The sequence below is a fragment of the Temnothorax longispinosus genome, chromosome 6, assembly GCF_030848805.1.
Source record: "Temnothorax longispinosus isolate EJ_2023e chromosome 6, Tlon_JGU_v1, whole genome shotgun sequence".
In the NCBI taxonomy this organism is placed as follows: Eukaryota; Metazoa; Arthropoda; class Insecta; order Hymenoptera; family Formicidae; genus Temnothorax; species Temnothorax longispinosus.
In genome coordinates this window covers 4,704,716-4,721,689 of record NC_092363.1, presented here as the reverse complement: position 1 = coordinate 4,721,689, position 16,974 = coordinate 4,704,716, and the positions used below count along the sequence as shown (strand labels likewise).

The 16,974-nt window shown below is 43.8% G+C and overlaps 1 protein-coding gene across 1 annotated transcript; it reads right to left on the bottom strand.

The window, feature by feature from the left end:
• Nucleotides 1–626: 626 nt before the first annotated feature.
• Nucleotides 627–3,964, bottom strand: LOC139814831 (uncharacterized). Its single transcript, XM_071781324.1, is given in 5 exon segments — nt 627–889; nt 892–1,405; nt 1,839–1,925; nt 2,049–3,350; nt 3,444–3,964. Coding segments are annotated over 5 exon segments (2,445 nt in total). The 5' UTR covers nt 3,935–3,964; the 3' UTR covers nt 627–838.
• Between the last annotated feature and the right edge of the window lie 13,010 nt (nt 3,965–16,974).

Below are 16,974 nucleotides of genomic sequence, written 5' to 3'. Positions count from 1 at the left end.
TTTTGATAACGCTTAATGGATCTTGCTTCTTCGTAAATACGTTTCATAGATTTCCGCTTATCTATTGTGGCTCTCGCGAAATCTCGATTATCATCGCTACCACCTCTGCTGCGAAGTTCTGGGTACGTGGAGTTCTCGAGATGTGTGAAGGATTCACTCAAACGGGATTGAGAATGTACATCCTCATCGTGGCTACACGTTTCATTTCGTAGTGAGAATTCTATGATATCCCGATACCTGTCACGTTCGTGTTCTAGAAGAGCAATTATTATTTCTATATCAAAGGCAAGAAATTTATGTACACGGGAAACGAGAGAATATTTTATGATATTGATTATTGAATATTGCACAAGCATTCGTATCTAAATGCAAATTCTCGCATGGGCAAAAGGGCTAATGTAAAATTTAAATATAAGCATCCTTTGTCTTCAATGTGTATAAATTTGGAAATTTTCAAAGAGGAAAATTATAGGATTACAATAAAACAGAATTTGTTAATTTGCATTCTATCGTAACGCAAATCTGCAGAAATTTGTATTTATTTATGAAACTAAAGCATTTCTTTATCATTTTTTGTATTTTATTTAGTAGTTGACGTAAAAATACATTTTTGTTACAGCGCAATATTTATGGCCCACGTATTCGGAGAGATGCAGGTACAAAGAGACGACAGAAAAATCGAAAATCCAACAAAATTGAAAAGCAGTGAAAAATTGTAAAAAAAAAACTAACGTTTCGTTGTTGCGTTATATATCGTTTTTATTTAAAAAATAATCTTTACTTCAAAAAAATATGGCATATATTTCTTAAGTTGATCCAAATGTATACGTGTTATTTGTTAAATATAAGTCATAAGTTTCGATGATTCTGTCAGTGCAACAGGTAGATATACGTAGAGGATTGATCACTACTAATCGTACCGTCGTAAGTCACACAGGACTTTGTGTCCTCCTCTTTTTCGGCGTTTTGATACGCGTGCATCTGCATATCGCGGCGAGAAGGTGCAATGGCCCACGAGTTTTTCCGCATCGGTGCTTCTGTATCCTCGCGATATTTTCCCACGTCCCCGATTGTGCGTTCTTCACGCGCGTCCGTTTTTTTCCCGCTCTTTGACCGCATTAAATTTTTACGACACGTTTCACCGCATATTTTGCCGGCGCACGAGGACGAGCTCTTCACGAGCGTCGCGTCAGCCACTTCGACGGGATTTCTCTGTGAACATTCCGATTTAGGTGCATCCTTCACAACACGGCCGACGCTCGTGGCAGCGAGCTTTACGACGTTCTTACACGCATCATGCATTTGCGACCAAATTTTGCCCATCTGTAAACTCGTCCAAAGAGAGTAATCGCGCGTCTCGCGACGTTTGCCGTCATCGTTTATATTGTCACTCCTCGTTTGTGACCTACGAAAAATTCGCAGAAACTTTAGCGCATATTTTTAACGATTTTTATTACTTTGATTTACCAGAAAAATCGATTTTGGATTGATTAATAATGAGAAAGAAATGCAACAGAGATTTGTTACACTTTATACACAGCAAATTCAAAATATATAACAGAAACAATTGTTATTAACGTTTTGAAAATATTTTAACGGTATCAGTCGGGCTTGTGGAGCGAGTCAGATTATATTATTAAACTCCAAAATGTTATTTTACGTAAAAAATAATAATAAAAACATTATTATGAATATATAAATGTTACATAAAATAAAAAATAGTTAGCAGGACTTGGAAATATATGAGACCAAAGCAATGTGGACGAGAAAAAAAATGGAGAATTCTATTTATCGGAAATTGATGTATGCTGATACGCCAAAATCAGGTGGGGGCTAACGTTGCTTCGACCATTTCCAGGCTCTCGCGCTTCCTTATCTCCGAGCTTTCGCGCAATTGGACACGAATCGCCTCTTTCGATTTATATCTGTTAGACATAGTCGACGTTAGGTAACAACGAGAGAATGAGATATATAGAGGGAAGGAGAAAGAGGAAAAGCGGCGCGGTTCCTTTATCATGCGGCCATATCTCATTCAAATCGACTCTCACCTGGAATCATGTTTTCCTTTGAAATCCATCCTCGCGCGTGTACCGGCGTCTATGGTCGCGATTCTTCTCTTCCATTTGTAATCCAATTGTTGGGCGTCAGTTTCAATGGAGTCCCGTTTCCACTCTGAATCCACTCCGCGGGCGAATTCGCCTTTTTCCTCGCTGGGACGCTGGTAGGTACGCGACGGTGCCGCAAAAACGCGGCCTGCGCAACGCCGTCGCCCAATACAGTCGTCTCTCCGCGCGCGAACATCCCACGTGTCAGCGCCTTTCAGCAGATCTGATTTATACGACCGATCGCCGACTCTCTCCACCACCGTTGCCGTCGTCGTCGTTGTTTGCCACCCGCGCTTCCCGGGACGTGTATCAATTTCGCATCTCGGCGCATCCGCGGGGCGCGAATCGCGAAGTTCGGCAACGCTTCCATCGGATTCGGCGAATACGCTTGTCTTCGAAGCCACGCGTTTCCGGGTCGTGCTCGCCGAACTTCTTTTCTTCCCGTCGCAATCCATACACTGTACGACTCCATCTGGAGAATATTCATCGGCTTCCGTTGCGAATTCAGGCGCGATATCCATCCGGAGCTCGTTCGATCCGAGTCGCTCGTCCTCTTCCCTTTGATGCTTCCTCGGAAGAGTGGAATTTTCGAACAATCTTGCCGTTCGCGACATCAGGGGACAACGGTCGCGTTGCATATTTATATCGGGGTCGCATTCGTTCGGGTCGTAGAAACATCGACATCCCTTCGCGCGGGTATATTCAGGATGAAAGCACTCGGCCGTCCAATCAGGTTGCATCTCCGCAGTGAAATCGGAACTATCTGCATTGTAATCCTCTCGATCACAAATGTGATATTCCTGATGCTCGTCGTTAAAAATCGAGCAACAGTAGTTTGCGATATGTTTCCTCGCGTCAACACATGTCCGCTCTGTGTTCAATATCGGATATCGTGCGCTATCAGTATTAACCGGCGTGTCATCATGATGACAGCATCCCCTTGAATCAAGAATCTCGTTGGGCATATAAAACGACTGCGTATTATTTTCTACGTGTAATTCACGTTCTTTGTTTAATATATTTTCTAATTTTTTTGATGCGTTGACAGTCGTATTGACATTCTTATTTAATATGTTATTCATTGATTCTCTCGAATAATTTCCAGATTTGCGTTTTGATCTCCGAGTTTTTTTCATCTTGCTGCAATTTTCGGCACAAAGCACAGTTACTTCAGAATCGTCGATTATTTTCTTCATTATTTTGTTTCTCTGGTTGGGATTCCACATTGAATATCGCGCGGGTTTCCTAAAAAAGATTTACGTACATGAGGTTTACAAAGAATTTACAAAATCTTTTATTATTTATCTTTGTCTGTTGCATTTAAAAGAAAATCCATACTTTGGTATTGTGACAAATTTCATTTCGGATACCAGATTATGCATGGAAATAACGCTGATTTTTATACCGCCGCGGGAAGTGCCATAAACATCATTGCTAAAATCTATGATAACTCCTTCGGGTATCTTGCGACGTGTTTTTCTCTTACGATTCGATTTGCATCGAGATTCATTTTCGTTCCTTGAGAGAGTACCATCACTCTTGACCGTTTCCTTGCAAGATTTCTTTTGTATCGAGCTTTCGCGGCTGGAAGATACGCACGTTTCAACGCGATAATCGTTCGCGAGCTCATCAATCTTTCCCTGATCCAATTTAAAGGCGCATATTTCATTCGGAGAACCGTCTTCATAACTCTTATCCAGTGACTCGTTGTCTTCTTGCGATATGAAATCACGGACGTTATACGTTGCATTGGAATATAAAACTGGACTATTTTCGTATTTGCGATTTTCGTTTCCAACTTGTATCAGATCTGCCGGTAGTTCGGCCATCGAGACTTCTGGTTGAATGAGCCGCTCAGCGGGGCGACTGTAAAATCGACAAAATTACAAACGTATTACGATATTAATATGTTATAGCTGTAATATCGAATTGCGCGATAATCGGACATTTGGACGATCACACAGCGATAATTATTTGCAAAATCTGTATCACAGACTGTAGTGGAAATAGTGCGAATGATTAATGGCTCTGAATAGCGAATCGTGACAGAGGCGCGGAATTGCGAAATCGCGTGTCGACACCGCCGACGCAAACTCGTGCTTAAACGATAATTAAGTAGTAATTGTCATACACGCTAAATTAAGTAGTGATTGCCATACGCTATTGTACTATGCTGCTGCATTATTGCCGCATTATATCGTGAAATTATATTGTTCTCTCTTTACGTGGGAGATGGAAACGCGTTCGCCGGCGAGTGGGCCATTGAGATGCAAATTTGGAATATATACTAGTGAATTTTGAATTTAGCGAGGTTAGTTGCCGTGACCCTGACGTCGAAAGTTTGGTTACTTGATGAGGTTTTCGGAAACAACGGAGCGAATGGGCTTTGATGCACGACGGCGACGCATGCCACGCGCGCGCGTTATTTCTACGTGCTATCCATTTCGCGCTTCTCTCTCGCGACTTCTGGAATTTAAAATCCGCAACAGAATAATTTTTCTGCTAGAAAATAAAATAAATTGTCAAATTTAAATTTTGTCGACAAATTTTGTAACATAATGATCTTGTCATGATTAAAGCAACTAATGCGTGAAACACGTGCTAAATGTGAGAAATTTGTAAAAAAAATTTACATTTAGATAGCGTACCGAGTAGTCCATTTTTAGCGACGAGCTTTAGTGTGACTCTGGCATGCAGCGAAATACATTTTTTCCGCGAATGTTGCAATTTTCCATTATTTACGTACGGTATAATCCAACGGCGCGTATCAGGTTGAAAGCCGGCGTAAAATGTAATACGCGCTTTTGTAATTTGACTGTCAGTTGCAATCGACCTGCCCGCAGTGGCTATATTTGTAAAGGAACGTAATAGGCTTTGTGGCGAGTGGCATGTATCTCTTTCCCGTAGCTTTGCGTAGGGTGGTACTCGATGTATTCGTATCGTCTTTCCATTCATTAAAATAGCCAAAGGTAACTTTCCTTGATCTACCCAAATCAGATGATAAGAAGAATAAAGGATGAGAAGTAAAGACCGAAAGATAATAATGCAAAATTTGAATGCGGAACATAATGCGAATTAATAGTGCGAGGATAATAACATATCACGTTACCAGTCGTTTACCGCTTAAGATCGAACGACATTGTCGCCGTCACTTCGCGCCACGATTTTCCGGCCGTGCGACGAGCGACGGATTTTACGTCGTGTTACAGCTATTGCGGCTTCACGTATGCATGCATGTACAGACTCGTGCGCTCTGGCAGACCCAAAAAGAGCGACGCGGGCTGACGTTGAAGCGACGGGAGGACTGTCGCGCGCAGTGATGGATGTCGGCAGGCTTAAATTTTGCGAAATTCCAGGCTCACCCTGTTGCCACCGCTATTTCCAGCGGGTTTCTCACTCTTTCTCTCTTTCACTCTCTTGTCCTCGCTCGTCCTCACCCTTATAACGCGGGTTAAAAACGCGTGACACTGAGGAACTTTCAAGGAAACCGCGAGATGCCTTATCTGAAAATTTCTTTTTTCGCATCATCTACCACCTTGAAAAATTCGTGGAAACCATTCATTTCCACCCCGGTATGTATTTGCAAATCTATTCGACAGAACATTATGCACCCTCTAAGATAGTTTAATTTATAGTTCGGTTGCTTTCAGGATTAGAATTGTTAAGATTGAAGATCAAGAAGATACTATCCCCCTCTCTCTCTCTCTTCTTTGTAGGCTTGGTGAAAGCCTTTGGCTATTTTTTTAGAAAACGAGGTATAAGGGATTGTATCCCCACGTCCCTCGATAGGGATCAGCACAGTCCGCAGAATCCTCGCGTATTTCGTAAAGGTAATCCACCGGTGCCTTTCAACCTTCGAATGAGACGTCTCGAGTGTGTGTACCCCGTCGTCGGTTCCACCAATGATGTGGTCCTGAGACAGGCGTACGATGGATCGAAATCCCCCTATTTAGGGATAATGTACTTTCGACGATGGGCGGTGAATAACGATTGCTATGGATTTACGGGGGCCGCTAAAGTGAAAGTACATACGTGCCTTTATTACATATTTAAGCGAAGCGCGTAAAAGTTGGAACATTGAAAAAGGCTGAAACACTTTTCAAATTAGTTTCCGAGGGTTTTACGAGCGGATACACTATGAAATACGCGCCGCCACGGCCACAAGTACTCTTTTTCGTGTTTCGCTTTCGTTTTTGCAATAAAATATCTCGTACTCTGTATGCATGTACATGTGTGAAAGATTCATGATAGTCTATCGATCGTGTATTTTAGATTTGACGTAAAATAAAATATGAATTCTCGTGTGCATATACATGATAATAATATACATGAATATAATATAAATTTGTGTGTTTGTTAACACATAAATACGTTTGTATCTTCATATGCCATCAATGTCCGAAATTTCATTCGTCACAGATTTCTTCATATAGCGATGTTATACACCTGCAATGTACTCGCGCATGCATATGCATATGCATAAGTACGCGGAAAAACGCGAGATTTTTCTTTTTTTAAATCGGTGCGAGGGTGCATCCGCGCGATGCGGTGCAGCCTGAGAGGAGAGCTCTTGAGACACCAGACACTCTTCCGACTGCGACTGTTTGGCCACAAGGCAACTCCGCCTAAGTGGTGAGCATTATATCTCTCTCGCGCTTCAATAGCAGTTCATGCACGCTGCTATGCTGTTAGCCGGCAAAGCTGCTCCCCTTTGGCACCCAAAACGCGAGAAGAATCCCGACGCGACGTCGTTCACTCTTTTTCACGAGGCACTCTTTCGGTAGTCACGACTTGGCGTATCATTTTCCGTCGCATTTCACAATGGTTTTGAGAGTGTTTCCACCTGTCGAGTGACAAAACTTCTTTACGGTGAGTTTGAATATCGAAAATGCTTTTGCGTAATAACTGCGATAAAATCGATCCATGTTTCATGATATCTTATTGTTTGTTTGTTAGTCAAATCTTGTTCATGTTTAATCAGAAAATACTAAGAAACTGCAGTATTAAAAATTATATTTTTTTTCTCATTTCGTTATACGTCATTTCTGTTAATATTATATCAAGATGTATACAGCGTCGCAGACGCTTTCGATGTGGAAGTATGCAACAAGATCCCCTTTTAAAGTTTGGAAAGGCGTTACGCAAGAAACGGTTTACGATTGTGCGAAATACGTTTCGCGTCGCCTCGATAGAAATCCCATCAAAGTTTACGATAAAAGTTTGCGATCTTGAAATTTTTGGCCACTAGAGAGGACGCCGCCCTTATGCCGGGGTAATAGCGGCAGTCGGACTGCGAAAAAAAGCCCGCGACTCTCTTGGGAAATAAACCCGCGTCCCTCAACATCCCTAAGGTCCTGCAAAATACGGTCGGAAAGAAAAGATTAAACTGATCGAGTTCGTTTAAACATGTGCGCGCATACACAATTATAAGCATTTATTTTATTTTTATAATGTACAATTGTACATATATAAAAGTAATTCATGTGATGATCACAATGCATTGAGCAAAAAATAACTCAAGCGCATTATTATATATGTTCATCACATGAATTACTTTTATACATATGCGCGCATACACAATTATAAGCATTTATTTTATTTTTATAATGTACAATTGTACATATATAAAAGTAATTCATGTGATGATCATAATGCATTGAGCAAAAAATAACTCAAGCGCATTATTATGTTCAATATACCTGTCGTACATTGTCCGATCGCTAGAAATATATTTTGTGGAATTTTGCCGCGCGAAACAGCAGGAAATGTCAATAAATTTCTCAGGATTCAACGGGAAACTTCGGTCTACGGCAAGTTAAAAAATACACAGATTGCAAACTATATTTCCCACGAGCCGAAGAGCGGTATTAAAGGAACGACGAGCATTTCCGACCAGGAGATTTAGTAAATTACCGCAAAGAGAAGAATTCGACGTAGGCTGCTGTTAGAAGTTAAAGAGGGGTGGCCATCGAGGCGCGTTATGGACGACGGGTTATAAGAGTAGTTCAATTACGTGGGTGCACGTAAACCTCGCGACTTTTACCCCGACATGACATACCGGCGCGTGGCGAGAGGAGAAAGGTTTCACGAGGTCGAAAGAGGGGATTTAATACAGCAATTTGAATGATGCGGTGCATGGCGGAGAGGATAGCAGCGGGGACGAGCAGAACGGAAGGAGAAAACGGTTTGAGGGATCCGATAAGCTGCGGACAGGGTTGAGAGATAGATAATCAAGACCAGACTGGAGGTGAACCAGACATGTTAACCAATCAATCGTGTTGGTACCATCGACGGCGTTGCGCGTCGGCGGATTCGAGGTCTGTGTAGAGGCCGTAGAGGGTTCGGTGCAACGCATCGGAAGGCCGAAAGGGGGTAGCCTGGTTCGAGGGGTTGGCCTTGGTAGTGGGGTACGGTCTGGTGGAGCTCGAGTAATTACCTAGACCCGATCTAGCGACAGTCCTCCGAGCGTAATCACCAACACGTGCTGCTATTAGGCGCGCACGTGATCGATGTGTCCGCTGGAAAACCGGCTGCTCGCCAGGTCTAGATTTTATCAGGAGGAGAAGAGACCTGTGGCGAGTCTACCCGCGCGAGTTTCTCCATCATTCGCGTTTGAGACTAGACTCTGCGATAGAATATCGTGAATAAATTTTGCTGTTTCCAGACAACTTTGGATATATACCTACGCAGCCTTTCATATGACTCTCTATAATGTTTAAGGATAAATTATTAAAAGTTATTAAATCCCTTGTAAGCTCTTTTCAGCTCGTTATAACGAGCATAGGGTAGTTTCTCTGGAAAATTATTTAAAAAATTATTCTTTCTCTCTTGGAATATCAGAGGAATTATTATATTCTATTCGTTACGAGGTACGCGAACAAATCTAAATTGCTCCCACCGGAAACTGGAGCGCGCCTGTTGTTTTTTGCAGTACTAAAACTCCTGGGTTATTATTTGTCGATTATTTGCTTAAACGCTTTCGATGGTTTCCAATCCGTGGAACATTCGTCGATCTATGATGAAGATTAAATATATTTATTCAATCAGTTTGCGGCCCGGGGTACGGTACATATGGCACTCGGAGCGGTACAACGTTTGTGCCGGTTCCTGAGGGCGACTAATTCACAGAGATGCAATCTGGCAGTTTTTTTCCAATTGCAATTCGTGCGATCCGCTGCCCGCGGACGTTAAATAAAATTCAATTTTCCACGTGGGGGCCATTTCGCGAGAGCTCCATTTTTGTGAGCAACTGATTTTATAAATCATGCGAGTTGTGCTAAAATTAAATAAACGATCATTTAATTTCATCGTCCCATTGAGAGACGTGAATCCTTGCATTAATTATAATTGCCGCTTTTTAGGAAACGATTAAATAATGCGCTACTGTCGGGATCCCACTGAAGAATGTTCACCCATGTCGATAACGCTAGAAATACCCAGTGGCCTGACCCAGTTCATCGCCCTCGCGATGAACCTGTTTTGTCGCCACCTCCGGTGACAAATGAAATCCCCTGAAATTTAATACCGCTTGTGTGGCGCCGGCGCTATTACATTTCATAGATCGCACTGCGACGGTCCGGTCGTACGTCCCAGCAGGTTTTCTTGTCCCTGTTAAGAAGAAGCTATTGCCAGGATTGTACAACAGGATTACGAGGACGTGGTCGTTGCGCGCGCGCCTGACCAGAAATTTATACCGATGCTTCTTGCGACGTGTGTTGGCGTGTACAAAGAGGCTTCAGTTGTTTCAATTCGCAAAAACTTTCTGATAATAAAGCACCCGGGCGCATGGCACAGCGGTCCTTTACTTCATAAATAACGCTATTAATTTACTCCGTTGAGGCGAGTGGGCGAGCGAGCGCAACTGTTCGGACTACGTATCCCGAAGAGACTCCACGAATGCTTTAAAACTAATAAGTAAGTCCCCCAGCGGGATTTACACGGCAGAGGAGCGCGGGCGATTTTCTCGATCGGTCACTTAATTGCGATCTTGAACCGTTTAAACTATCTCTAATTGAATTTCGCGATAATGACTGAATATCGCCAGGTAGGAACTCATAAAACTGTCCGCGTAGCAATAAAGAGTCGCGGCATCGTCCTCCCCCATCTATCTGTGCGATCTAGCCGTCGCCTCCCGGCCTCCCGAAGAGAGACGGGCTCGACTCTGCCGGATGCGAGTAAAAAAAAAAGGGGGAGCTCTTCTCGGGATCTCGCGACGTGGGCGAGCCAGTCCGATCGGGTTTCTGAAAGCTTTCTACTCGAAGGGAATCGGGGTACATGCGGACCCGATAAAGTAGGTATCCACCTACTCGCTCGCTTTCGACATCCGCGGGATTTCCACAGGATTTCATTATGGCGCCGGTTCTCGCTTGGTCGCCATGGTGACTATATACTTCGGGTGGGTAATACGCCGTTACCCTGTCTTCTTTAGTTTTCCTAAAAGGTAGAAGGTTCTCGGTGACAAAACGATGCGGACACGTCGGCGTCGACAAGAGGTAGGTAAGGGTGTAGGTTTACCATTGCGATATGGCGCAATGGTATGCAGCTTATGCAGCTTAGACTTTCGATGGCTCTATATACATTAAACAGAGTAATCAACTATATCAGGATCGCACCCTTGATGTAATGGAAAAAGACAGGGACGTTTCGCAGGAAATAGACTTTTACAAACGTTTAATGCAAAACGTTTAATGCATAAAATGTAAAATGTACAGATTTATTTTTGTGCACTACGTTCGCGTTCTCGCGTTCGTAACTCTCTCTATTTTTTTTTAACATTTTGCGACTAGCAGCGGTGCATTCAATTGTCAGTAGCAGTTCTTCCAAAATAAATCTACAATATATTTTTACAAAAACGTTAAATAACGCAACGGTTGATTACCGTTGTTTTAGACATTGCAAACAATATGTTCTCAAATACCAATTTTTTGAAAGATGTTGAGATTAGCACAAAAATAGAAATAAAACAATTAGCAAAATAATTAGCATAATTGATGTATATTTCATACACATTTCTACACAGAGAATTTTTCAACAACTCGTGGATTTTCAAAGATTGAATAGTTCAAAAACCCAAATTTATCAGAAAAAATATCTATATTTGTATGGCAAAAATATTATTTGAGCATACTTGTGTGCGTGAGCGGATATATAATAGGTTTATAATCGATCAGTTCTACCTTCATGGCGTCTCTCTTCGTTTTCCGATATCGAGGAACGATTTCCAGAGAGCAGCAGCCTTGGATTCCACTTCCACGCGCCATTCGACTCTGCAATTTTGCTTTTCCACGCGATTGCCTTTTTTATTTTCCTCGAGTCCGTAATTACGCGGACCGCGTCGAGCGCGTCGACGAAGAGAAAGAGAGACAGAGAAAGAGAGAGAAAGAAAGCGAAACAGTTTCGGCGATGCTGCGTCGCGAGCATCTCGTGCCGTCCCCGACGCCGCGTCGCGAGCTTATCCGCTGACCGTGCCAAAGCGAACGATAAAGAATAATCATTTGAATAGAACCGTACGGATGAAGGGGCAAATTTAATATGCAAATGGCGGGGGCATTACGTCTCTTTTATTCTACTCCGGCCGAGCGAGAAGAGATGCCCGGATAGCGCTCTTTGCAGATGAAGGAAGAGACGAAGGGAAGGAAGTAGACGGCGACGGCGGAGGCAGAGGTACGAAGAAAAAGGGGAAGAAGATGAAGAGACCGGCCGGGAGACGAGGCGGGAGAGAGACTGGAAGACGGTGCATGGTGGAGAGTAGTGGAGAGAAAAGAGAGAATGAGAAAGAGATGAAGAAGCGCGGACCGAACGAGACGGTCTAAGTAGTTTTGCATATCTGCTTCATTACTCTGAATAACGCGAAGAAACTCTCCTTACACCTGGTCGCCCCTCCACTTCGCCTCGCTCATCACCCCTTTCCTCCCCGTGCTTAGCGCGTGCTAATGACCACGTCTTTTTTCGCTGTCCTAATTATGCCGGTTACCAATCTTGCGCTTGAAGAAGTAAAGGGAAAGAAAGATGTACATTTACACCGACATAAGACGATTAATCACTTCTGTTAATTTAATTACGTATCTTGTAGTAATTTTATGTACATCGAGTAATTCTCCCGAGGTGTTAACGCAATGGAATGATTATGAAGCAATGAACTTCAGAGTTTTTATGCGCAGAAAGACGTACTCGACGATTTTTAACGAGATTTATTTTAATGGCGGTTGCGCGTTATTAAAAGTTTTGTAATTCTTTTAATCTCACAAAACGCGGTTTCGTATCATCGTCTGCCCGCTATATAATGTACTGGAAGCGATTAAAGCGTACATTATTACGTGCCTTCGTTGCAGACGTGTCGATATTACGGGGCGTTTTCCATTTTCGCGTCAATCATAACGCATGCAAATTTCAAAAAATCCAGGTTTCACTAATTCATGAAATTGTCGTTGCAATCGAAGTATATTCGCTTTATATGTAAATATGATATTTTTATTCGACAAATCATTGTTCGATGAGACGAATTGCAAAAATGTGACGCAAATTCTGCTATCATGTCCATTACATCACGCAGAAATGCGTCTTGCTTTCGACGAACGTCCGTTGATATACATTTCCCCGGAGTTCGTATCCCGGAGGTGAACCACGGGAATCGGGGAATTTGGGAACAAAGGTTACTGCCGGCGTTGAGAGAGGCAACGAAGCTCGGGGGCGAAGAACCGGAAGTTCCCGTCCCCGTTCACGCCCGCGCGTCTCTTTTGTCGTAAACCCGACGTCGACGACCGGGGGGCGACGTAGCACCTCGATCGGACGTTTTTGACATCCCACGCGTACATAGCAGCACTTACTAGATGAGATCAAACTGCGATGGCGATAAAAGCAAATGGCACGGTCGGGAGAAATTCCGGGGAAGCGGATTGTAAACGAACTCGGCGATTCAGTTGGCGAACAATCTGAATTTTTGCTCCCGCAGAGTATCGTCGCGAACTTATCGAGATCGATAAACATTATTGTTTTATTTGAGAAACTGCACATACGACAATTAAGTAATGAAACATTTTATTTAAATAATAGACTCAAGGCTAGCGTTAATTAAATGTTTGATTGTTACAGAACTATAAATAAAACTCATTTTTCTGTACTAATTCCTAAAATCCTGTAAAAGTACAAATAAAAAACTTATAAGGATAAGAAATTTTGTTTGTGCGTATCGGTTTACTTGGTCTTAACGGGGAAACAGTTAAGAGACTACATAATGTAAGAGGGAAAAGCATTCTTTTTCGGACGGTAAGTCGGAAGTAGATTTTGCGGTTTGGGAACGTTTTACGAATCATCTTCCCTTCTCGCGAACTTCTCCCCGAGCCCTTCGTTCCGGTCCAAGTCTAATGTAATCAAGGCTCACAGACCCGCACGAAAGCGGGAGCTACTTTCGGAACGGTCGCTCACCGCCATTGCCCATGTCGGGTTGGGTATAAGTCACTTTGCCGATACTTTGATCCCTTCCACGCGTAACGAGGTTACGAAGAGCGAAACGTGCGGCCCGCTGTTAAACCGCGCGGTCAGCGGGCACGCCGATGGGATTCTGCGAACGCGACTCGTTGCACTCTCCATCGACGCGATCGCGCGGATTTTTATGTGCATGAAAAAAATTGAAAACCAATCGAGGACTCGGATCAAAAACGACAAAATTTTAAAAATGTACAACGTCTGTCCTCCTACACGCAAATACTCAGACTGGCGAATCGCTTTTCACGAGTACGAGTTTTTTGATCAGTTCGAAGTTGAATTTTCGTTAAAAACTCCAATATGGAGTTGTTCAGTCATCTCTATTAAATATTTTTGCAACTAGTTCCTAAATTAATCTATCCAAGTGAAAATCTATTCAAAATTAAATAAAAAATAGTTATATATTATTATTATTATTATCTCTGCAGCTTAGTTTTAAAAAAATTCTTCACTTTTAATCGCCAAAAACATTAAAAACTTATTAAACTCAAATTTGTTGAAAAAAATTGAACTTTGTGCTAAGGAAATCTACAAAATTTTTACCTATGCTTTATCTCATATATATTTTTAATGAAATAAACGTTCATGGCGTCTGTAAATTTGCGTTTGAATAACATCATTTTTCGGTATCAAATTTTTCAATATCTCAAATTTTAAGTAATCCGCTGGCCGGTCTGTTTTCGATCGATAGACCGGGTTTAATTCTCAACGTTTCAATCTTTCATTATCAACAAGTTATTTTTATTGGAATATCGTTCGCATTTCAGATGCAGGTTTATCCGCTCGTTCTCGAACGTTAAGCGTTCGGTCGTGTTCCAAGTGCGCTATCGGCGCTCCAGTCGCTCGGGGCAGTCGGCAACGACCGTTGTCGAGTCGCGAGTTTATTGAGCCATATCGAGGGGGTGCGAGATCGAGGGACGAGTCTCTCCGTTGTGTGGACGCAGCCGGGTATCGCGTAACGCCCGAAACTTTACGAGGATCTAACGGGCGAGCGATACGGTGCCCCCCAGGTATCCGTCGCGAATTTACGAGGCACGTCGAGCTAGCCGAAACCCGCGCGGTCGATTTCGCGCTCGCACGTCCGTTCGCCGTTGGCTGGGAACCCGAACACTTGCATTAGCAAGGCCGCGGCGCGGCGCGCGCACGCCCGGCATTATACTAGAAATAAAACCGGCGATTTCCGATTTCGTGCCATGGCAGAACGCGGACGACGTGCTTCGATGGTATAACCACTCATCCCGTTTACTTCAATGCTCCTTTTTTCCTTGCGATCGGTGATTACCTCTTGAGCGGAAGGATATCCGGTCTGAATACGGACAAGGGGCCGTACGGTACGAGAGCGGACCGGCTTAAGGATTCAGAGGATTTCATGATGTCCTTTTGACGAAACCTGGAACGAATGTATTATTCGCGACTGGGGTCGCCTGTGATTTTACGTGGAGATTTTCAACGGAGAAAAAAAATATCGTCGCGTAATATGTATTATTGAAGATAACGTGAAATCGTCCAGCAGTATTTGACCTCACTGAGCTTTATGAAATTTATTTCCACTCTGTGAGCGCGCGCTTCAAAGGGTGGAAGCGATTCAGGCGGTCAAGAGAGATTGAAGACTAAACCTTAAATGATAGTTCAAGAGAGGCACGGGAAAATACCATCTTAGGTAATTTGTGTGGGAGACGGCGAGTGTGCCGCGTTTCCTCCCTCTTGCTCTCGCTCTTACAATTCCTCGTTGCCGCCTCCGCCCGTTCGTTCCGCTTTTTCCTCCTTTCGCGTACCACTCGATCCTTCCCGTGCTCCCCGCAGTCCTTGTCCCTTGCGCAAAGTCTCTCGTGCCTCGCCTCCTTCGTCGAGTATAACTTACAGACGCCATTAAATGCCAGAAGCAGGTTTAAACCCGACGAGCCCTTTTGTACCAGAGTGTAAAGATTTCGAGGCCCGCCAGAACGAGAGCTCGTGTCGCGAGCGTGCCACCCTCTCGTAACTCCGGCCACCCCTTTTGTATCTATCTATCCCCCCGTACGAAATTTTGACAGCCGGCTGCTTGCGTGCGAGAGTGCCCTGCGCGGCGCGTCTTTCGTCGTCCTACCTCGTCGACCCCAAGGGTTCTCCAGCAATTCGTCTCGCAACTCTTCAGAAACCGCGTTGTAATCAAACTGCTTAACGCACTCCGCAGACTCCGCTCACCGCTCGAGGAATCTGCGTTAGGCGTGTGACGTTACGATTGTTCCGCGGTAATGGGGTTCATTGTGCTCTAAGTGAATTAATTAGATGGCAAGTCGTCAGGAAAGATTGCGGAAAGCCAGGATGACTGAGTCATCGCTAACCCGTGACGCAGGATGTAAAACGATCCCCCATTTTCCTGTCCCTGTTTCGCCGCAAAACGCCTCTACCAATGCTTCCGTATTGCTCCAGCAAACTGTACGGATTTCGCTCGGCTGTCGCGCTCGAAATTGCAATTGTATCGGTTCATCCATATTTAAATTCAGCGCGTAGATTTGCCGCCGGCGAAATCCTATTATCGGCTAACAAAGCTGGCGCCTTATATCGGCGCAAGTGACATCCATTTCCGCGTACTATTTAAACGTGGGATGAATTAAATTGAACGCCTATATAAATCCTTAGAATCCCTGTGTGTACCGGCTCCAGGCCGCAGATGTTCCTTCAGCGATTGTCCCCATAAAAAAGGCTCCCCATAGTCGTGGGCGATAAAGCAGGCGGTCGAATGGAAATTGAAAAGTGTAAAGCGGCCCGACATTCGTCGTTATTTCGCTCGTTCGGACTTTGACGGTTTGAAATCGTCTTTTTCAGAAAGACACGAAATGGATTGATTGTCTGGCGTTTGAGGCAATTTTTTTATTCTCTTATTTCTTTTCGGCTTTTATTACTACATGGATAAAATTCATTTCCGTGCCACCTGTCTTATAGTACTTCTCGTCTTTCTCAACGACATCTTGGTCAGCTTGTACCTCATCGTTGTCAGTTTGCAGAGCTACGATTCTTGGGTGCAGCCGGAGGAAAGTTTAGAAGATGAGGGGGGGGGGAGGATAAAAAATATTGATCTTGTAACACATGTCTCGTAAGGGTTAGCCTACATTCCCGAGGTTTGTCAACTCTCCGTCCTAAATCAACAGAGGCCGACGCCTTGCCTTTCGGGGCTCTGTTGACACCGTCTTTTTGCCCCCGTTTACGTCACGTTTACGACGCTTCCCGGCAACGTACGCCTCGTCGAACAATCTCCGCCGGCGGCGGGCGGGGGCGAAGGCGAATTCCTTACTAGCGTGAAAGTCGATTGCGTGCCGCTGAAATGCGCCGATAGAACGTCGAACGTTGGTCGGAGTTTCTAAAGAAACTTATTTTTCCATCTAAACGTTTTCACACGCTCGAC